The 24,446-nt window shown below is 37.2% G+C and overlaps 1 gene segment (V, D, J or C); it reads right to left on the bottom strand.

Moving 5' to 3' along the window:
• Window positions 1-21,458: 21,458 nt before the first annotated feature.
• On the bottom strand, window positions 21,459-22,031 carry LOC134619757 (Ig kappa chain V region 3368-like). The segment is given in 2 exon segments: window positions 21,459-21,766; window positions 21,961-22,031. Coding segments are annotated over 2 exon segments (360 nt in total).
• Between the last annotated feature and the right edge of the window lie 2,415 nt (window positions 22,032-24,446).

Raw genomic sequence — 24,446 nt, forward strand, 5'->3', positions numbered from 1 at the left:
TCATGCTGTTTTTCTTCTTTCTCTTTGAGTCTTCTTCTTGGCAGATTACAAAAAAATAAACCCATCAAACAGTCATGTTTCCATCTCATAATGACAAAAATCATAGCAACAATCTCCTCTAGTTTCATCCTTTTGTGTCTGTTGTAAAGCTGATATTTCAAACTCTTAAAAGAATAAAAATGTAACGAGAAAACATGTTCTTTCACTCTGTGAGTTTAATAAATGCACATTCAAGAAAGAAAACATTTGTAAAACTTATTTAGCCAGAACACACACAAGTGCGATATATTAATATATTACACATTACACTGTAATATATCCTTTCACCTACATTTAATATTTTCTATAAGATGTTACGCCAGTGTCATCCATAGATTATCTGTGTGCTCTTCATAATTTCAATTCTCAAAGCTGTTTTTTTCACCTGCATTTCATTCTGACAATGTACAAGAAAAAAATCTCAATATTTCAAATTAAAGAGCAGGGTGTCATCTGTATGTTTCAGGAGAAATCATTTAAATGAAGTTAAAGTTTAAGAAAGCTTCCGATACAGTTCCACTAAAGCGACACCCTACAGGCGGCTGACGGCTGTAGCTAAATAAATTCAGTGTTCAAGGTTCTTTATTCGTCACATGCATAGTTATACAGGTATAAGTGAAATGTAGCCTGACACGCTCCTTGACTTGTGCAAAGGCGGGGGGGTGGGGGGGAGACATATATATACATTAGGTGAATGTGCAGTAGTAGCATGTATGCAGCAAGCAGGTGAATTCTGTACATTAAATAAATTAACATTCTCTGTTGTTTTGAAGGTAACTGTGAATGTGTGTGCTAATACTTCTTTTTACTGAATGTAAAAAAAAAAAAAAACATGTAAAAGAATAAAACCATTACTGAATGCTCTAATTCATTGAGAGATTTAAATGCTAATCAAAAAAAAAAGTTGCAGGAGAAAGATGATCAACATCCAAACATTCGAGGATCATTTGTTTAACATGGAGAACAGATGGAAGAAGGTCAGTGCTGCTTGTTTCAGAGTTTCTCCATCATAGCAGAACATCATTGTGGTGAACCTGGCTGCATGCTGAAGCAAAGTTTTCACAGAGAGTCTCACCCTGAACAAGGAGCCCCAGGGTGGCCAGCAGTAGAGTCAGTGACATCATCATTGTGCTGCTGGTGTGTGAGTGGCTCTGAAAGGCCTGGACAGCCACTGATTAAATATCGGGTCCAGATATTTACTTTTGGGGAAGCTTTGCTGTGTGATGGTCGTCTTCCGGATGTGTGATGTGTGATATACCAGAGGTGTATATTTTATTGCATTTTTCAACTTTTGCAGATAATTTTTTTGAAGAAAAGTTATTGAATTTCTGTATGAAGAGTTTAAAGAGAGTTTAACAATAGAGTGAGTTTGTGTGTGTGTGTGTGTGTGTGTGTGTGTGTGTGTGTGTGTGTGTGTGTGTGTGTGTGTGTGTGACCCTTTTTTTGGCAGCATCTCATTGTAGGATATAAATTGAACATATTGAGACTGGTTGACAGCCATAGATCCTGTGTGTGTGTGTCCCTCTGTGCATATGTGTCCATATTTGTAATTGTGTGTATCTGCTGGCTGTTATTTCTCTTTGTTTGTTTGTTTTTTTAAAGATTTCTGTGAATTTTTCACTGGAACCTAACCATGTTCAGCATTTTTTCAGCTGTCCATTTTGCTTTTCCAATATTTTTACTTAAGTTATTACTATTATGCAAACTCATAGTATTTCTGCTACATTTTACTATTTGTGCTAAATACAGCATGTCAAGTCATGCCATTTCTGCTATTTTATAGGTTCTCTGCTAAATGTAGTATTTCTGCCAAATACTATTATTTCTTCCAAATCATAGTATTTCTGCTAAATTATTATGTTTCTCTTAAGTCACAATTTTTTTGCTAAGATGTGATGCTGCTGCTCCATGTCTGAAATACATTACAGAAAGCCCATGTCTCTGTCGGTGTGAGCAAGGGATGCAGCTGCACTGACAGGGACAACTACATAGCCTGATGAAGCAGACAGAAGTGACAGCTCTGATTGGTGGATTCAAATTGAGCAGATCCAGGCTTTTTGACTCTCATAGATACAGCTGAAAATATAAAGCTGAAAAAAAAAAACTGAAGAAGCCGATGTCAGTGGTCAGTGTTTGAAGTTTTTTAACTTCTAATAACTTTACAGAAGTGTGTGTGTGTGTGTGTGTGTGTGTGTGTGTGTGTGTGTGTGTGTGTGTGTGTGTGTGTGTGTGTGTGTCTTTGTCTGTGCTTGTGTGACTCAATTTTTATTCGTTGGTGACCAACATCCATTAGTGTATTCAACTTGACCAGATTCAGACTGATTGACTGGCATAGAAACACACAGGACACGTTTGTTTGTCCCTGTGTGCCCTTGTGTGTGTATGTTTGTATGTATGTCTGTGTTTATCCTTGCATCCATGTTTTTGCACATTGTTTTCTGAATATGGGTTATTTATCACTGTGTGTGTTTGTCCCTATTTGTAAACATTGCTAGGCATCTCATTTTTGCCTTAGCTTTGTGTATCTGCTGGCAGTTCCTCTGTAACTTTTCTAATGTTTCTACCAATTTTTCACAGTTGAACAACAGCTAATCTTTTGAGGAAACTTCAGCTTTTTGAAGCTGGCTGTTTTGCATTTCCAATATTTCCGCTAAAGTATTACTTTTCTGCTAAATTATTACTTTTCTGCTACATTATACTATTTCAGCTCCTATGTTGCATTTCTACTACGTGTTACTATTATACTACTGTATATTAAGTTATACTCTTACACCATTTCTTCCTGGTTTTTAGGTTTGCGCTACATATTAACATTTCTGCTGTATTACAACACTTCTGCAATGTTGTACTACTTCTTCCAAGTTACTATGTTTCTGCTGAGTTACAATATTTCTGTAACTAAAATAAATTTTAGCAGGCCTCACCCCGCCATACATGTTAACCAGGTAAAATAAATATTTATGTAGATATTTTGCAAATATTTATTATTCATTTTTTAGGAGCATAGTGCTTTTTTCCAAATTCAGGTGAAGGCCCTTTATGCGCTGAAAGCCCAAAGGTGATATAAGGATCAGTTTTTGTTTGATACATGGACAATTCAAGTTCAGCTTTTTAATTCATTTAAGAGAGACCTTCAACTGGATGTTTTTACTTTTTGTTATTTTTAAGAGTTCAAAATGTGTTCATTACATAAATAAAATTTCATTTACTTTGTAGCATTTCATGGATTTCATAAGCAACACAGTATAGTTGTTTATACAGAGCATAAAGGTAAAAAAACAATGTGTGCAGTGTTATCTTCATTTCAGATGTCAAAAAGTATTTGTGGCTCCCAGTGTTTTCTTTTCCGTGCAAACCGGGTCCAAATGGCTCTTTGGTTCTTAAATGTTGCTGATCCCTGGTTTAGATGGTTGTCTTTAAAACCTTCACTGAAGAGTCTTGTTGGAGAAAGCCACACCTTTACCTCACTGCAGCAGGGGTGAACAAGTGGGTGCAAGTCTATTTAGGTTAGAATCCATATGATTATAACCAATATGTATTAGAATAAAATAAATAAATGTGCAATGAACATGTCAGGAGTCACTGTTGAAAAGCCTCATGGCAGTGGGGTTAAAGTACCTCCTGAACCTCTGATTCCTGCAGTGCAGTGAGGCGAGCCTCTGCAGCTCCTACTGTACTGTGAGGATGCTTAGGTGAACACCAACACCAGCCCCTTGGTTTTGTTGTTCAGGAGAAGACTGTTCTTATTACTCCAGCCAGTTAAATAAATATATCATAATACAGTACATTTTAACATAATGACCTTATATTTATTTATGACTTTTAACCATAATTTTAAATTAAAATAATCATGTTTGAAATATTTATTCAACTTATAGAATTAAATCTCTGTTAGTTGTTTTCTGTTCCAAAAATATCTAGTTTAATACTATTTAAATTTACATATATTTTTCACATTTTCAATGCCAATTTTGTGTAATACCAGAGTTTCCCACTACCCGTGAATGCCTCTTATTTTATGTCTCTGGCTGACTCCTGAATCTCCGCCCACTCTCTGCTCGATCCCTGCCGGTAAGCACTGCTTCTCTGTCTCTCTTCTCTGAAATGTCTATAAGCTGTTTGAGTGATTTACCCAGTTGTTGTTAGTGACTTATAAAGCCAGTCGAAGTATAAGTCATATTAAAGTAACACAATGGCTGCTTTGTTAGTGAAACGTTGTAATTTTAGTATTTAAAAGGAGTGTTTGGTAAGCTAGCCCTAACAACCAAGTGCTAACGCCTAGCCTAGCTCCTATAGGCCCAGTGCGAAATGTATTTGGTTCATTTGATTGTTTAATACAGTTATTGTGTTGTATCTGGTTCATTCGGTGTGTTAGTGTTTCTGAGTCTCTTAGGGAAGCTGAAGTTAGTTCTCCTCTTCACAAATCAGTCAGTTAAAACGGCCTCATTCTATAGGTTGTAAGGTAATGAGCCACCATTTTAGAGCCACTGATTAGCTGCTGAAGCAGCAGGGTCGGCAACTTCAAAGGAGCCATTTTACACCTCTGACAGAAGGCCGGGAGAAAAAGAGTCACGTGCCTGTGCGGGTGTGTCTGTGTTGTGGGTTAATTAACAGAAGGGAGAGAGAGAGTGAGGATAAAACACATAATATAAGAATAATAACATCTCTTAACAAGAAGAAGTTTTTTTCAATTAATCAATTTTAGTTTTTTAGTTAAATTTTAAGAACTGTTTAACAAACACTAGTTTGTGCAGACTGGTTTGTTTTTAAGTAAAACCTACACCTGCAGCTCTGTTTAATTTTTCACAAAGTGAGAAGTTAATGAAATATAAAAAAAGGCCACCTTCAAATAAATATAATGCTGCAGTGCGCCATTAATATTATTAATATGATATGTAGATATTTAAAACAACAGCATATTAAATGATACTGTGTGCAGGTGATAATATTTTTAGGAAGCAGAATTTGAATGCAGACCAACTCAAATGTTGAAGCCTACAAATATATCACCCAAGCTTTCATTTATGATTGCTCATGCTTTGAAATTGTGATGTCACAATTTGATAAAGTGTGCAGTGCTAGGTGTAGCAAATCATTGCTTATTAAATCTGTGTTATCTAATAGCACCAAACTAATAGAGCTATCACATAACTGAGAAACTTGTGTGGCTTATTACAAATGGATGAAACCACATTTTACCTTAATGAAGACAGTAATCTTTAATAAGATGTAGAAAAAAGAGGTGAGTTGTTTGTTGCTGTGGTAAACAAAGAAGTGTACTGAATCTTTTGGACTACACAGATTGATGCAGTATTGACTCTGATGCTGATTTGAGTTGTCTCATTCTGTATTTCTGTGCTTTGTCTTTTGTTACACAGAGTGAACGAGATCTTTGGTTTTGCCTTTGCTGGTAAGTAAACAGTGATTGTAACTGAAGCAGTATGAACCTAGCATTGCGTAGCACATTTGACGACTTACATACAGTAGTTTGACCTTTTGTGATATGTTTCCATTTACTGATTGGCAAAAACACAGGATTTGTGACCTGTAGCAGCAAAGCCCCCACACAGGACCCCTCTGACTCTCCCTGAAAATGTCCCTGAAGTTTAATAGCCCATTTATGTATGATTTAAATTTCTTATGGCTTATCAAATCTAAACATAACTAAATGTCAGATGTCTTTATACAGTTGTTCATTTTCTCCTTATGTTTGTGGATTTAAGTAGCAGACAAAACAATGAAAGTGTTTTAGGGGAGTCAGTATAAGTGGTTGCTCAAACACTTAAGAGCTGCACAGGTATTGATTTATATTTTCTCTCAAATTCTGCTGATGTATTACATTAAAGTCAGAACACTGTAGAAGTATTTTGCCTGACATGGTATAAGTAATAGCTTTAACAGTTAAGCAATAATATAAACGAAGAGAACCAGAGGTGTGAGTGGACATTGTTAGGTACATTACAGCCAAAGTGTCAAATTTGTTTATTACTTATTTCGTGAATATAATGTGTTTTAAAATTAAATAGAAAAGTTGCCAAAAAGGTACACTGCAAAAATTCATAAATATTCCTAGCAACGGGTACAATGAAAGGACTTTTTAGTGTAATATTTTAAGACATTTAATTTTAATTACAAAACATGGTGCTATTGTAACATGTCAATATTGAAATTTATTTTAAGATTTACATATTCATATCAGACATGATGAGGTTTTCTGTTGCTTCTGATTTATATAATTACTTTGTATCTAACATTTTTAAAAGTTTTGGTTTTTCACACTTTATTAGCACTGACCTGTTGTAGAAAATGTTGGAGCCACAAGGCTTCTGTGTAGGAAATATTTGGTATATCCTGCACTTGTGCCAACAAATATTGGTGGCTATTCTTTGCATTTCTGTAGTAATGAATGCTTTTATTAGACATGCCATGTGAGACACTGCAGTTCATTTATCTCCTCTTTAGACTACAGTAAGCTCATAAAGCCTTAAAGAAATTGAGGATTTTACTAGTTAATTTATGTCACAGTAAATTGGATTGTGTGTGAAGAGGCTCTACAGTCTGAATCATCAAACAGTGATCTGATGAATTGTTTCCTTTCTCTAGACTGCTGATCTGATCGTCTCAAGTCTGGTAAGTAAAGGTTTGTCTGATGTGCAGTGCTGGGAAATGTTTCTCATTATAGGAGATTCAGTTTAGTGCTGTGAGTGAGCACAGCTCTTGGCAATCATCAAATAATAGAAAAGTCTATGTAAACATTTCCAGACTTACAAATCTCTCTTATCATCATACTACGTTTTTAATTAGGCCCTAATATCGGCCATGCTAAGTTTATTGTAGATTTAGTGGGGTGTGTATTAAACATGCCCCATATTTGACTGAAATATGTAGAAACTGCTGTATAGGAGTCATCTGTCTCCAAATTTTTCATTTTGCCAAAAGTCATACTGAGTAAATTATTTTTTACTTTTATGTTAACGGCTCCCCAGACATTATGATATACTGTTGTACCAGGTAAGTACACACAGAAATGGGAATTTGAGACCTTTGGGCATTTAGAAACATGTGATGTGTCATAAGTTTGAGTTGAGTGCATGTGAAGTGTTTAAAGCAGGTGGTCTGAAACTGTCTGCTCTAACTTCATTGTGTGGGTTTAGCTTGACCATATAATGTTTATAGTAAGTTACTGTAGCACCACATCTTGGTTTACAGACTCTGTTTGTTTTTATTGTGTTAATAGAATGCAAAAATGTCCTCAGAAATGTTCCACCACCATATGTTAAACATTTTCATTCAGTTGAATCTAATAATGTACTGTACAACTCTTCAGTGTGTAATGATATACATGTTCTGTATTTTTCGGACTGTAAGGCGCACTAAATTCTAAGGCACATTAAGCCAAACAAAACAGATAAGCCAAACTTTATTCAACTCATTTACAATAACTCTCAAAATTGTTCAGTTGTAAGACATAAAATACAGAATACACTCACTTTTCAGGATTTGTGGATTGATGAATGTGGATTGATCAGTTTGAAATCTGCTTCACAAGCATGGCTCTCAACAGGTGCCAGGCCCTTATACACACACACCATATTATGTTGAAGCATAGTACGAATTACTCTACGAGGGTGCTGACTATGGTAGCCATGCTCCGACAATACATCAAGTGATTCTGCTTTGTAGCTTACCAAAGTCATACTAAAACATTTGACAGATTTTTGAGTGCCGTTTACCACATAGAATTGGTTTGAAGTCAGTAAGCACAACCATACATAAGGTGCACTGTCTATTTTTAAGAAAATTAAAGGCTTTTAAATGTGCCTTATAGTCTGAAAAATACAGTAAAGCCTGGTTTACTGGAAGTGTGTCTAATTCCACTTTCTTTCTGTCTTACAGGTGACCTGCTGCAGAAAACCCTCTCCCTCTATCATTAACAAGCAATTCAGTCTGTCCTGTCACTCTCCCTCTCCCTGCTCCATCTTTTTTGACAAGCCATTCTATCTTCTATCATTTCTCCGCCATGAGCTCTATCTAAGTTGACAAGCTTGAACCTGAGTTGAAACGCAATCCTGTTACTTGAAATCAAGTTTTACCAGAATCTAAGTTTTTGGAATTGAAGTTACCAGAACTTCGTCAATCTGTTTTCAGAATTCTGAGAGATCTCCGCTCTCACTGCTCCATCTTTCCTGTCGTTAAACTCTCTCACATCCAGTCATTTTGCTGAAAATCACAAGTAGAAAGTTGAAATTACAGTAGTAGAATTACACTACAGTAGAACTCACAGTAGAAACTACTTACACAGTCCTACTTTTGTCATTTTAATTTTTACATTACACTTTGGAATAAACACTGATAGTTTGGCTTACGGGTGCTGTTACTTTGATAAATTATATAAAATACACACCTTTTTCAAGGTTTATTTGTAATAAGATAATCTGGTTATTTTGTAATACATACATTCAGACTTATATTCACATAAATAATAAATTGGATTCAAATATATTTTTCAAGTCTGTTTCATTGGCTATAACATTTGACTACAAGTTTATACTATTATTATTTAAGGACAAAGCCTTTTTTGTCACTCAATGTAAGTATTCAGTTACAATTGTCATCTAGAGGCTGCCCTGAGAACCCAGACTTCCTGTTTCCTGACTGCTGCAGAACATCCAGCTGAAGAATCCTCATCGCCTGTCATCTGATCACCACACCATCACAGCTCCTTATATTTGCTTTAAATTTTAAATATCTGAAAGATTTACACAAAGTCTACTTCAAAGCTAAGAGTTTTATTATAGCCTGTTGATTGTTGAGATTTATTCTGCATATTACTTTACAGAAGTATAGACCAATTTGTTATCCCGTCTGGTTAAAAAAAAAAAAAAAAAGAAGTAATAATATACAGTTTTTGAAAAAGCTACAATAAAACAGACCAAAGTGTTTTCAAAGAACTTTAAGTAACTTTTATATTGAGTTTGTATTTAAGTCAGCATTTTACATCAATTCTGATAAATCTCTGATTTAATAGTCATTAAAGTCATTAGTTTTTCAGTGTTTACAGGTTGAGTTTTGTTTACATATAACGTCCAGTTTGTACTTCAACAAAATGCCAAGAAAAGGTCAAAGGTCGCAGTCCCAGAAGCTTAGATGGCAAAAGCAGAAATAACAGGTAACTGTTTCTCAGAGCGGTGAGGAGGTAAAGGTGTCTGTTACAACTGTTCCCAGTCCAGAAGTGCAGAGCAGTGCTCAGACAGCTGCAGTGTCTTATGCAGATGTGGTAAAGAGAGGTGTTTGCTCAGCATGTGTGCCAAATGCTGAAGTACAGCAGGTAATCCAGACTGAACCCCAGGTAACACTGCAAACGCAGCATGATGGAGAAGCTCCAGGACCGTCTCATGTACAGGTTACAAGCAGTGAAAGTCGTCCACGAGTGAGTAGCATCTGTGCATCCCGAAGCCAGGCCGCTGCTAAGTATGGAAAGTACCGGAATCAGCAATGCATGGCGAACAGTTTGGTTTTCCTGTCATTCTTACACGAGGATGAATTCATTACGAGAGCAGATCTTAACCGTGTGTTGGACAAAGGCCATGCCGTGTATTCAGATGCCAGAAAGAGGTTTGTGAACAGCGTGTTTCTAGCCTGTGATGAGCTTCCCACAGTGGTCACCAGCCGCAGACACGAGTATCAAGTGGACATGTCTCAGTTTGCTCATTATGGCACATTTGATGGTACAGATCATTTTCCGAGCCTTGAACAGGGACTACAGTGTTTGGTTTCAGACGTTCGCTATGCTTTGCTAGTCATGGGAGGAAATGTCATCGCAGTTTGCAGGCTGACTTCTGGTGAATACGCATATTTTGATCCTCACCCACGTAAGTCTACAGGAATGCCATTGTCGCTAGCTGTAAGTGGTGGAACTGCAGTTATGTTTAAATTCACACGTCTTAACGACATGATTGACAGGCTCAAATACTTGTACCGAATGCTTAGCATCGCGCCAACCTGCACTTATGAGCTACAGGCTGTTGAATTTCACAGTGAAAACGCACCTGACCAAAGAGATGCTGATGAAAACAGACAAACAGCTACAAGTGTTCCAGCACCAGCTTTAAATGAACCTGAATTTGAAACCCCAAAATCCACTGAGCAGACACAGAAAACTGTGACCGACACTTTAGCTACTGAAGTGACGTCATCCAGAGTGGATTATTCAAATGAGCCAGCTGCTGAGCTGAACAATCGTCCTTCTGATTATTTAGAAATAGAAACCTCTGCATCTTCTGTAAGAGACACTCGGGTAACAAAAGATTCTGTTCCTCAGAATGATTTAAACACTGCCTCCTGTTTAACTAAGACAACAGAGGAACTCGCACATAAACTGTTCAAGCATAATAAACAGCAAAGGAGAAAGATTAGGAGACGATTATTGGTCCAAGAAAAACTACCACAGAGAAAGGAAAATGAGAAAAAGAAAGAAAGACAGACGTACACTTTTGATGAAAGCTTTAAGGCAAAGAAAAAAGATTCTAGTAGAAAGTCTCATGATTCTGATCACAGTAAGAAAAAGAGTGTGTACAAAAATAATCTGTATAAACTCAATGCTACATATAGAGAGAAACAGAGAGAATATTTTAGAAAAATCTACAGAGACAGTGCTAACATTAGAGAGAGAAAAAGAGAACGTGTCATAAGGATGTATAAAGAAGATTCTTTATTCGGAGAAAAACAGAAGGAACGTATAAGAAGAAATTACAGAACTTGTGCTGGATTCAGAGAGAAACATAAAGCTTACATGAGGTCATATATATATAATGTATATAAAGAAAGTGAAGAATTTAAACAGAAAAAAACGATCTTACATGACTAAACGTTATAGAGAAGAGACACAAATTCAGCAGCAACACAAGGACAATATGAGAGAACAAATGAGAGTAAAATATTGGAATGGTTTTTCTTTTAGACAGATGCATAATATCAGATGTGCAATGAACATAAAAAGAAAATATCGTCAGATGCATCAACAAGCTGAAAGTTTACAGTGTCATCCAGATAACAGTTTAATGAATGAGGCCGTATCTCGTTTCAGATCAAACATTAAATCAGCACCATCTTATGTTTGTACTGTTTGTCTAAAAGCTTCTTTTCCTAATCAGGTGAAAATCTGCAAAAGAGAAAATTACTCAAAACACCAAACTGTGGCTCAGCAGTGTCTAACTGGTAAATTTGTTCATGTGTGTGATGAAGCATGTAATGATCACTGCAGCTTTCCTGTTGAGAGAAAAAAGGAGTATATCTGTCACATGTGTCACAGTTCCCTCAAAAGTGGACGCATGCCAAGGCTCGCTGCTGTCAATGGTTTAGAACTGCAGGATATCCCAGCTGAACTGTGTGATCTCAACATTCTGGAGAGACATCTGATTGCCAAATGCATACCATTTGCTAAGATTATTCCACTTCCAAAGGGCAGACAAAGACTCATACGTGGTAATGTGGTGTGTGTACCATCTGAAGTCCAACAAACAGTTGACTGTTTACCGAGGCTCAGAAACCAATCACAGATAATGAGGATCAAGCTTAAAAGACGACTGTGCTACAAAGGCCATCAGCTGTTCCAGACTGTCACCTGGTCTAAACTGATCCAAGCCCTGCGTAAACTCAAACAGATTCATCCACAGTACACAGATATTGTTATCAGAGATGATGCATTGCTTTGTGATCCAACGTTACCTGATGATGACAGCAGTGATGAAGCCAGCATGGGAAGTGATGATTATGATGAAGCAGATTTGATGGAAATTGACAACTATGAAAAAGATGCCCTTTTGAGTGAAACCGAGTCTGAAAGTGAACAAGATGTTAATATGCAATCCTGTGATGAACAACCAGAGGAACAAAATCCAGAGGAACCAGAAAGTGATTTGAACAATGGAGGTTTTGCTCTAGAAAGTTGCCTGCAGCCTGTAGACATTTCAGAAGAGATTCTCTGTTTCACTGATAACACATATTGTGTGGCTCCTGCAGAAAGAAACAATCCTGTTAGCTTCTTCAGAACTCCTCATTTGGAAGCCATGGCATTTCCTGTGCAGTTTCCTACCGGTCAGAATACACTGGATGAAAAGAGACGTCTTAAACTCACACCAAGTGCTTACTTCAAGTCAAGGCTTTTCAACATTGATGCAAGATTTGCTAAAGATACAAATTACCTGTTTTTCTCACAGTTTGTCACTGAAATACACCTGGCTAATTCCAGCATGACAATACAGTTAAGGAAAGGTAAAACTATGACCAAAGATGGACGCAAAATCACATCAGGAATGCTACAAAATAAGACAGAAGTAGAGAAGCTGGTAAGAAATAAAGATGCAATCAGATTTATGCAGCCACTCAGAGGAACTCCAGCTTACTGGCAGAAAACTACCAGAGATCTATTCAGTATGGTTCGTCAAATAGGAACACCTCAGTTCTTTGTCACTTTCTCTGCTGCTGAGATGAGATGGCCTGAAGTGATTCAAGTAATAAAGAGACAGCAAGGTGAAGAGGTTGATTTTGAAGCCCTGGACTGGTCAGAAAAGTGTGAAATTCTAAGATCAAATCCAGTAACCACCATGCGAATGTTTGATAAGCGTGTTGAGGCTTTGTTCAGAGATTTGCTTTTTTCTCCTGCACAGCCCCTTGGTGAGATCATTGATTACTTTTACAGAGTTGAGTTCCAGCACAGAGGTAGTCCGCATATACACATGTTGCTGTGGATTCGAGAAAAGGTAGAAGTAGATGTGGATGATGACCAAACGGTCTGTGACTTTGTGGACAGATACATCTCAGCTCAACTCCCTGATCCAGAAAAACAGCCTGAACTGCACAAAAAAGTTGCTGAACTACAAAAGCACAGCAAAAACCACACAAAGACATGCTTTAAGAGTGTGAACTCTGGTTGTAGATTTGGGTTTCCAAAACCACCAGCCACAAGAACAATGATTGTGAGACAGGATGAGGATTCAGACACTGAAGGTGCAAAAGCCAAACTCAGACCTTTGTTGAACCTGCTGAAGGAACCTGAAGCTGCTTCTCTCACCATAGAGCAGATTCTGTCACGATGCAACTTGGCAATGAATGAGTATGAACAATGCCTCCAAGACATAAACAAGAAAACAGCGCTGATTCTGAAACGTGACCCAAAGGACTGTTGGATCAACAATTACAACCCAGACCTGCTTGAAGCCTGGAACTCTAATTTAGATGTCTCGTTAATCTTGAATGCCTATTCATGTATAGAATACCTCTGTAAATATATAACGAAGAAAGAATCTGGCCTCTCTGAATACCTAAAGACAGTTATTGACAACTCTGATAAGAACACGGTCAATGAATGTGATGAAATGAGAGCTGTGATGCAGGCTTATTCAAAAAAGAGAGAAATCAGCGCACAGGAGTGTGTGACTCGAGTCTGTGGCCTAAAAATGAAAAAATGTTCCCGCAGTGTTGTATTTGTACCAACAGATGATAACCCAGTAAAAATGAGTCGCCCGATGAGCTACCTGGAAACCACAACACACGACAGCTGTAATATTTGGATGACAAGTTTGAGTGATAAATACAAATGCAGACCTGAGACACCAGAATATGAGGAAATGTCGCTGGCTGATTTTGCCGCCTTGTGCCAGTTGGTGAGTGGTCCAAATGAAGGAAAAGATGTGCTTCCTCTTCTAAACCAGCTTGGATTTGTACAAAGGCGAAAGAATGATAAACCAGCTATAATCAGGTATTACCACTGTTCACAGGAAAAAGATCCTGAGCAATATTATGGTTGACTGTTGAGACTTTACCTTCCACACAGATCAGAGCAGGAACTGAAACCACAAGGGTTCCAAACCTATCAGTCCTTCTACAACTCAGGTTTTGTGCGACTTCCATGTTCAGACCACAGTGAGTCCGTGAAAAGGGTTGTGAAGAGAAATAAAGACAAGTATGAGAAGAACTCTGAGGATATTGAGAGTGCACTGGAAGAGTTTGAACAAAATAGGGATGTTGTGATTGATGAATGGTGTAATCTTGCTCCTGAATCTGAAGTTGTGAGGCTGCAATGTGATGAGAATCTTCCTGAAAGACATTCTGATGATGAGAACGAACAGGAGAATGTCCCCGACTACAGTCGTCAGTCTGATGCTGTAACAGAGATCAGAGCCGTCAGAGAACAACCTGCAGTCGATCCAGCTGTGGTACGTGTAATGTATCAGAATCTGAACCAGAAGCAGGCCTGCGTGTTCTATGCTATAAGAGACTGGTGTATTCAGCGAGTTTGTGGTTTGAACCCAGATCCATTTTTCTTCTATATCAACGGTGGTGCAGGAACTGGAAAGTCACATCTGATTAAATGTATTCACTCTGAAGCATCAAAGATCCTGAGCAGACTGCCTGCTAATGCAGAAGAAGCTGACATATCAAATCCAACTGTTTTACTGACTTCATTTACCGGGACAGCAGCGTTTTCTATCAATGGCTCTACGTTACATTCCCTACTGAAACTACCCAGGAGTCTGAAACCACCCATTCAAGGACTTGGTAACCAACTGGATGAAGTCAGATCTGAGCTTATGAATGCTGAAATTATTGTTATTGATGAGATTTCAATGGTTTCAAAACCCCTTTTTGCTTATGTGGATGCAAGACTGAAACAAATCAAAGGCACTCAGAGACCTTTTGGTGGAATGTCAGTTTTAGCTGTTGGAGATTTTTACCAGCTGCCACCAGTGCGACAGTCTAAACCTCTCTGTGTTTATGATCCAGAACAGATTGACCTGTGGCAGGAACATTTTCAGATGATCACTCCGAGATCATGCGTCAGAAAGATGATGTGGCCTTTGCAGAGATGTTGAACAGGATTAGAGTCAAAGAAAAGACAGATGAGCTTTCTCAGTTCGACAGAGATTTGTTGTCACAGGCTGTGACTGCACCAGAAGAATGTCCAACTGAGGTCTTACACATTTATGCCACCAACAAGAATGTTGAATCCCACAACACAGATACGCTCAAGAAGCTTCATTCAAACATCATAATCATCAATGCAGACGATTTCCAGAAGGATAAACGTACAGGCAGAATGGCACGAAGAGACAAACCATTTACAGGTGGGAGAAATGATTTACCTGACACCCTGAATGTTGCTGAAGGAGCCAGAGTCATGCTGACCAGAAACTTGGACACACTAAACGGTTTGGTCAATGGTGCTTTTGGTATACTGATAAAGGTGGTGAGATCTGAAAATGATGGACACATAAATAAACTGGGGCTCAGAATGGACAACCGGCAGCCTATGAGACACAACCGCAGTGCTAATGCAGCATCTGATGATCTGGTTTACATTGAGAGAGCAGAGGAGAGTCTGAAGTTTAAAGGAGCGGTACGCAGACAGTTTCCTGTAAAGCTAGCATTTGCCTGCACAATCCACAAAACCCAGGGTCTTACAACACAGACAGCTGTAGTTTCAATGAAGAACATTTTTGAACCAGGTATGGCTTATGTTGCTCTCAGCAGGGTGACGTCTCTCAGTGGACTCTATTTGCAGGACTTGGATGAGAACAAGATTTATGCCAATCCCGAGGTAACTGCAGCGCTCCAAACCATGAGACAAGCCAGTGTTGAGGAAATGATGCCTCTTCTTCAGGTCAGAGAAACAGCCAGCAGACCTGACACTCTTACACTGATCCATCACAATGCGGAGGGTTTGCCATCTCACATCAGTGACATCAAGAGTCATCATGAAATGTGTTTAGCAGATGTTTTGTGTCTCACAGAGTCTCACCTCCAAGGCTCCTTTGTTGCAGACAGTCTTCATTTGGACGGCTACACCATGTTCAAACGCAACAGACATGTGTCCTACACAAACTTTCCTCACATGGCCAGCAGAAGTGGTGGTGGAGTTGTTGTGTATTTGAGGAATCATTTTCAGGTTCAGGTAAAACAGTATCTGCATAATGTCACTGATCTTGAGTTCTTAGTGTTAAAGGTTCAGGCTCCATTCCCTGCGCTCATTGCGGTTGTGTACAGACCTCCTGACTACAGTTTGACACCATTCATGCAAAACCTGGTAAGTCTTTTAGATTCACTTGAAATAATGGACTGTCACCCAATCATTGTGTGTGGAGATTTTAATGAGAACCAGTTACAGAGTGGAAGGAAACAGATTCTGGAGCAGTTTCAGTCAAGAGGGTTTTCACAGCTGATCACTTCTGTCACTACAGACAAGAACACCCTGCTTGACCTCATTTTTGTTTCTCAGCCACAGCAAAGTCTCCATTCAGGTGTCCTGAGGACATATTACAGTTACCACAACCCTGTGTTTTGTGTCCTGTCCTCCAGCCAATCATGAAGTCGTCTGGTGAGTTTTGAAACAATTACAGATCATGTTTGTTACAGAGTTTACTGATTGTAGAGCATGAAAAAGATTTTTCATTGAAAAATCTTATTTCTTCATATTGTCTTCCCTACTCTGTCTGTAAGAAGACCCTTTCTTATTGCAATGTTATTAATCATTTCACCAAATCATGGCTGTGCTTCAAGCAGAGGCGGGAGATCTGCTTTCTGTTATCATGCACCTCAGATCTGAAATATGCTGCAAAAAGTATTAAACGGACATAATTTATTTTTTATTCTCATGTTTTAAATGACTAAATCTACTAATGCATTTTTTCATGGATGTTAATTGTCATCTCCTTTTTTGATACTTTTTTTACTCTGACGTATGTATCTCAACAAACGAGAGCTTCCCCTCTAAGTGCTTTCAAATATGAAATAGTAAATAAATAAATCCAAGATAAATGCAGGTATTTTATTATGGGTCACATGAATAATAACAGACAATTATATTTTCTTGATTATAGTAAATTTTGTAGAATCAAATGTTTTTGGGATGAATGAGGTTTTGCTTATCATGTTTTACAGATAAAAAAATGTTAAAAGTTTTAAACTATCTTTAGGCTACCAGAGATGTCTATAATGATACATTATGTAGAGAAAAACATTTTTACAGCTTACAGAATATGTATAAAAACTGATTTAGAAGTACATGGAAAGTTTCTGCATCCATTTTCTGACTTGGCCTTTATCCGGGTGGGTTTGGGTTTGGGTGGATAAAGGCCAAGTCAGAATTTTCTGAGCAGCTGCAAAAAGACATCAGAAAGTGTGGGCTTTAGGTGTAGCCCACGCTTTCTGATGCACTAATTAGATTTAGTAACTGACACCCCATACCAGCATTACATAGACACTTGGGGGCTGAGATGGGTGGGTGGGGAGGGTGGGTGGTGTTAAAAGCACTTTATGTTTTGTAGATGTATTTTTTCAGACAGGGCACACACAGTCCTGTTTCCTTTGTGGGAAAACCTTCGAACTTCACCATCCTCAGCTGAAACAACAACATCTTAACACCATCTTCATGAACTGCTGAGCCAGACCTGATCCATCAGTGCTGGACTGCACAGATAACTACATGCCACAAGGAGACTGCTGTTTTATGAACTGCCTTACCAGTGTGTCTTCAATGGAGAAGATGACACACCCATCACCTGACCTCCTGCCTGATCTGGAGACCATCATCATGCTGTCACACTACACACCTCTGAGACCATCAATGATGACTCATACTGAGGAAACTGTATTTCCTGTCAGAGATGCTCAGTGATCCTCAGAGCAGAGAGAGGTATGATTCTTTATCTTTGATAAAAAATGTCAGTGTTTTTAATTCAATTAATTAATTTAAATCCTGTTTATTGCATAAAGAATTACACACTCAAATGATTATAGTTGTTGACACTTTTTGAGTTTTAATTCACATTATGGATTACAAATCTATGCTTTTTCTACTCTGTCTCTCTGTGCAGGTATTGCTGTCTTCTGAGTTCTTCAGTGTCCCAACTGAGACATTCAAACCTCATCACAGAGCTCCTGTCTTTCCTCACCATCATGTGAGTGTGAGATTGCTCTGGAGTCTGGTTATGTGGCCTGCAGCACCTATAAGGTATTTCAACATTGTTCATTTTATAACTTATTTCTAGTTTTTAGGCCTTAACACAAATAAAATGTTCCTTTTTCTGTATTTTTTAGAACAAGCTCGTCCTGTGTGCCTGCATTCCAGCTTCTTAGTCTCTACGCAACTGGACAGAGTATCAGTGTTTGACCACTCTTACAAACACCGACTTCTGTCAACTCACTGCTAGGCACCTCAGTCCAGGAAGACAGAGGGCTGCAAGCCTGTCATCATTTCCAGTGTGGCTTTGAATTCTTGGGGTAGTATCAGATTTTTCCCACAAATATTCAAAGGTAACACTTATTTTAAGCTTAGATATTAAATCAAAAGTCTTCCCTTGTGTTAATTTTTTTATTTTTTTTAAATTTTTTTTTGTTTTCTTTTAGATTTATATGCAGTGATCGGATGTGGTGGAGCTTTGTTAACTGTGTGTAAAACATCTGTTTGTGATGATATTTACAATGAGGTTTTAAGGTGACAGTTTCCAAGTAATTTCAATCATTTGACTAAGCAAAAACATGTTTGCAATTAACATATTTTTTTCAGTTTTGTCTTTTGGATTTATGGTTAACATTCCTCTGTGACAGCAAATACTAAACTGGTCCAAGTAACCAGCATATCATTGGTCAAAGGCAAAAAGGACCACATGTCACGCTAGCAATGAATTTTTGACTGTGTTTGTGTCACCAGATTTAACAAACAATATCAGACATATGAAACTGAACTCTGGATTAATGTGCAGATGTTTTTTGTGTTTTTTTATTGTTGAATAATTATTTTGTAGGACAAACCCAATCTATTTACCCAAACAATGTAACTTGTTTGGGTAAATAGTGGATTAATATATCTAAGTCTATAAGTATAGCAAGCTGAATTCATTACACAATCTCAAAATGTGAAAAAAGAAAGTGTTTAAGTGAATAAATAATGTGTGTTTGTATGAATCCTGCCTTAGTATGGGGTGTCAGTAACTACATTAGTATAGAGTAGGTCTAACAGTGGTTTTCCACATCTGCTCTAATATATATAGATAATGGGTCAGACATATAAAGTCATTTTGAAAAGTTCATGTAGGTCACATCCATTTATATGTGTTCCTCTTTATCATTTTATATCAGGTCACACAGCTGACTTGAGTTTTGATCAGAGTAGAACCATAACATTCATGCTAATGGTTCTACTGTTTACAGTTACTTTATGATGGATTTCATCCTGGTCACAGCACTATGTGAAAAGCTGTTAGAGGTAAAGTTAATCCAATTAATACCTCATCATAAGTCACTCTTTAACACAAAGCAGTGATTATTTTCACTGTAATTTATTCCACAATAATGTTCTTTATTTGATCCCTGTTTCTTTAAATATGCACATCAATTGTTCAGCTGTGTGACTCTCTACACCTCAAATATATCACAATATGGACTTCATTTCGACAGTATTTTGTAGATTGGTACCAATATTTATCATAAAATCAGGAAACTGTAAACTAATTGAAAAAATGAAGCTTATGAAAATTTTAACGTGGCATTGGAACATGTTGTTTATCCTTGCCAAATGGTATTTACACAAAACTCCAGCAAATCAGAGGATATATTTTTGTCTCTCACTTGCTGTTTATATATGTGTATATTTTTGCAGTTAATAGCCTATCATGTGTCTGCGCATCTTTGGGCCATAAACATAAACATGGCAAACAAGGATATGTTCACAATTCTAACAGATGCTTCAATTGTTTGTATAGATGTTCGATCCATTTGATTTGCATTTTCTATTAATATTTTTCTGTTTATCCCAAATGGGATTTTTATTTCTGTATGCCATTACTGTAATCATTGGAAACAACTGAGTAAATATTTTGTATCATATGTTTCTAAAAATATTTGAATGTTCTACTTTTCTGCTACTGTTGCTCTACTTTCTAAGCTTTCTTCCACTCTTTGGCATTTCAATAACATTATTTTTGGGTGTTTTTATCTCTGACCGCAGCATCTTGTGCATTTATTACCTAAATGTTGTTTGTGTGGGTTTTTTTGGTTTTTTTTTTTTTTTTTTTTTTTTTTGCCATTTTTAGATTTCACCAGCTGTGTAAACTCTGTTATTTTCCCTTGGTTTTGTTCCACATCAGTTTATCTGCTGGCTGATTTTCTTCCTTTTCTAATGTTTCTGGTAATTTTTAACAGTTAAACAAGTAACTTTGAGGTTACTTCAGCCTTTTCAGCTGTTATCTGTTGACAGTTTTGCCTAATTATTACATTTCTGCAAAATTATAGCAGTTCTGATAACTTGTAATATTTCTGCCAAGTTTTTAATTTTCTACTAAATTATATTATTTTTGCTAGGTTACACTACTTTTATTTATTATGTTATGTTATGTTAAGTTATGTTATTCTAAATTATTTCATTTCTGCTAAGTTGTAGCTTCTGGTAAACTACAACATTTCTGCTGAATTGTTATGTTTCTTCTAAGTTATTGCATTTCTGCTAAGTTATTACATTTTTGTTAACTTGATGTTGTTCTGCAACGTTATTAAATTTCAACAACTTTTTAAACACTGACTTTGATTTCTTCAGCTTCTTCAGCTATTTTCAGCAGACAGCTTCAGCTTTACAGCATCCACACTGCATTTTCGCAGGAAATGCAAATTTTTCTAGTTGTTGTTGTTTTTTACACTTTGCTACAGCTCTCAGTCTGCAGTCTTTTTCAATCTCAGTCTCTCTAATCTTCATCTGTTTGTTGCCTGTTTTATGAACTTGTCAAGATTTTACAGCAATAAAGATTTTTCACCTGAACATGTCTTGTTATTTCTTCTGTTTGTTATACATGTGTATAAATATATTAACATGGATTTCAACGTTTTTAAAATTTCAACATACTTTATTAAATAACAGTCTTATGTGGTTACAAACACACTGATTAATTGAAATAAATAAACCACTTAAAGAAGAAAGAAAAATATATATACTGGAAAAGTCAACAGGCTAAAACACAGTAAACCATGTTTGTTTGTAAATAATTTATATTCATATGTATCATGTTGATAACAACAATCATTATATTTGTAAATAAAATATTATATTTATTAATCATGTAATTTTCCTGCACCTATCATAGACGAGCACATGACATCCAAAAATGACCCAGTCCAAAGTTTAAATGTTAATCGTCAGGGATGGACGTCCAAATGTCCATAGTTGACTGTGCCTAATACTAAAAATCAATAAGGTCTTATTTATGCTCTTGAATCATGTTTGTATTGTTCTTCAAACTGAGTTAGAAAGGAAAACTCTAATAAAATTTGTTTATGTGTCCTCAGTGAACTGAATCAGTCTCTGCAGTATCTTCCAGCTGCAGCAGTCAGCTGTTCAGTCTGACTGAGGGAGGTTTTTGTACGACTGTTTTTCACAGTGTGAATGGGAAGCTGTTGTCCTGCTGACAGTAATAAACTCCTGCATCTTCAGCCTGAACTCCACTGATGGTCAGAGTGAAGTCAGTTCCAGACTGACTCCCACTGAAACGTTCAGAAACTCCAGAGAACCGACTGTCTGCGTTGTAAATGAGGAGTTTGGGAGCTTCTCCAGATTTCTGAAGATACCACTGCAAATCATTGCTAACACCTGAACTGGCTTTACATCTGATAGAGACAGTCTGTCCAAGAACAGCAGACTGAGCTTTAGGAGTCTGAGTCAGGACGATTTCTCCAGATGAACCTGAAAACATGAAAAATAGGGGACGTTTAGAGAAAGATGATCAACATCTAAACATTCGAGGATCATTTCTCTAACATGGAGAACAGATGGAAGAAGGTCAGTGCTGCTTGTCTCAGAGTTTCTCCATCATAGCAGAACATCATTGTGGTGAACCTGGCTGCATGCTGAAGCAAAGTTTTCACAGAGAGTCTCACCCTGAACAAGGAGCCCCAGGGTGGCCAGCAGTAGAGTCAGTGACATCATCATTGTGCTGCTGGTGTGTGAGTGGCTCTGAAAGGCCTGGACAGCCACTGATCAACACTGGCCTCTTAACAGCTGTGAGCAGAGAGGCAGGACACATATGCAAACACACAGAGTCAGTCAGCTGCAGCTGTTTCCTTCTCAGTACTGAAGGCATTTCCACTTTACATTATTACATATTGAGGACATTGAATGTTCTGACAGTTAATTGTAGTTTATTTAAAAAAATGCTTTGCAGTTTTCTACTCTGGTCTTTTCACAAGTCATTAGTAACAACAATATGTTTTTTCCAGTTTGACATAGGTGTTTACAATGTGGAGATGTGAATAGAGAAACATACCACATGAAGTGATGCTGAGATCAAAATAGATGATAAACTCCATCCATCAGTCTTGGACATTTGCAAAAGCTGTAAACATGGAAGCCATGTGAGTTTCTCCCAAAACAAAAACCTTTGTGAGCTCAGATTTCCTCTGGTTTTTATTGTGATGACTGTAACTCAGCACATGGAGTTTGTAGTATTTCTCAGCGATAGATGTGTCTCCACCTGTGAGTAAGATCAGGTGTTATGAATGAAACCTCCACCTCAGCTCTTAGTGGTGAGATTCAGAAATCAGAATCAGATCGTTCCATCTGTAATCTCAGTTTGATAAAATCAAGTCTTTAACTGACTTTTGAGCAGAATCAGATCCGAAGAAGCTGTTGAAGTTTCATGAAGATTTTTGTTTTTGATTCAAGTCTTTACATTTGAAAGATACAGTTGTTAATGATATTTTCCAGTGTGAACCTGGAAAAGCAATTTCTCATTCTCTGTCTGACGGCTCCTTTCAAGTTTTGGCAAATCAGATAAAAGGTGAGAAATTAACAGACTGTGAACAGCAGTCAGTGCAGTTTCTGTTCAGTCTGTTCTGTTTTTCACAATTTGAAGACCCACTGACTGTTAGGATAGTGAAGACTCTGACAGTAATAAACTGCTGCATCTTCAGCCTGGACTTCACTGATGGTCAGAGTGAAGTCAGAGTTTGATCCACTGCCTGTAAAACGAGCTGGAATCCCTGATTCTAGAGTGTCAGCATAGTTAATGAGATGTTCGGGAACTCCTCAATCTTTTTGTTTTTGTCAGAACTGGTCATGGTATGCTCTTTGATGAACTCTAATGGGTTTAAGAGGCAGAGGATATTTAGCCTTTTAATGATTTGATTTAAATGTCAAGAAATAGAAGAAAACAAAATCCAATCCCACCTGGATCGTGACACTTTTTCTGGTGGGGTGAATTAAATAATACTTTTCACAATTAAACCTGTCACACACACACACACACACACACTCTCTGACTCACTCACTGGCCTGCACCAGTTATTAGTCACCTTGTGGAGCATTGGACTGCCATTACCTCATAAGACTTTGTTACACTATCTCCTACCGTACATTACCAAATCTCCATTTGCACTATTTGCCTATTTGCACTACCTTGCCTGGTCTACACCCAATGTCATTTACCGTTACCTGAATATTGTATATTGTATAGCTTTTTTTTTTTTTTTTTTTTTTTTGTTATATGTAAAATTGTACTGTATTTATTCAAATTTTACTTTTTTTTTTAAATTTTTTAATTATTTTTATTGCTGCTACTTCATCTAGGGTTTGAGAGTAACGAAATTTCTATTCTCTGTATGTCCTGTACATATGGCAGAATTGACAAATAAAGTTGACTTTGACTTTGACTTTGACTTTGATATTGGAAAAAAAGCAATTAAAAAAAATAATGATTGGAATCTATGTGAAGTACTGATGGAGACTTCTTATCTGTACCTTTTTCTGAGTAATACAAACTTGATGATTTGATGAATGAGAGGTTTCTTACAGGGAAGTTAAACAATGTGGGAACAACTGACTGTCAGAGCAGATTAAAAAAAAAAACAAAAAAAAAACACCTGACAGAAACTTCTGGAGTCCCAGTGTGCTGCAGAAAGACAGTTCATTGAATTCAATGCAAACCAGTGGATGAAGGTGGGCTCTGTGAGGTCACCCAGTGCTCGTTCACACTGAGGAGAGACCAGTGTTCCCAGTTGAAGTATAGTTTTACACTCCTGCTTTCAGTCTACAGTTTCTAACACTGTCACGCTCCAGATTCATCCATAAACCATCGTCGTATAGATGGCTACTTTAAGACTTTCAAATAATAAATATCTTTCATATGTGCAAAATGTTTGATTTTATGTACAGCAGTAACAGTGGTTAAATTATTACTTCTAAAGGAAAAATTCAGTCAGTTATCACAGGCCATTTTTATGTTTTAAGGACTGTTTACAAAGTTCTCACATCCACATTTGTTTTATTTTTATCCAGATTATTTCCTCATGTTTCTCTCTGAATATTTGAATTTAAAAAGTCAAAACAATAAAAATACTTTAGTCTTGGTATCAAAGAGCACGTATAA

This window comes from Pelmatolapia mariae, linkage group LG22 (genome assembly GCF_036321145.2).
Source record: "Pelmatolapia mariae isolate MD_Pm_ZW linkage group LG22, Pm_UMD_F_2, whole genome shotgun sequence".
NCBI lineage: Eukaryota > Metazoa > Chordata > Actinopteri > Cichliformes > Cichlidae > Pelmatolapia > Pelmatolapia mariae.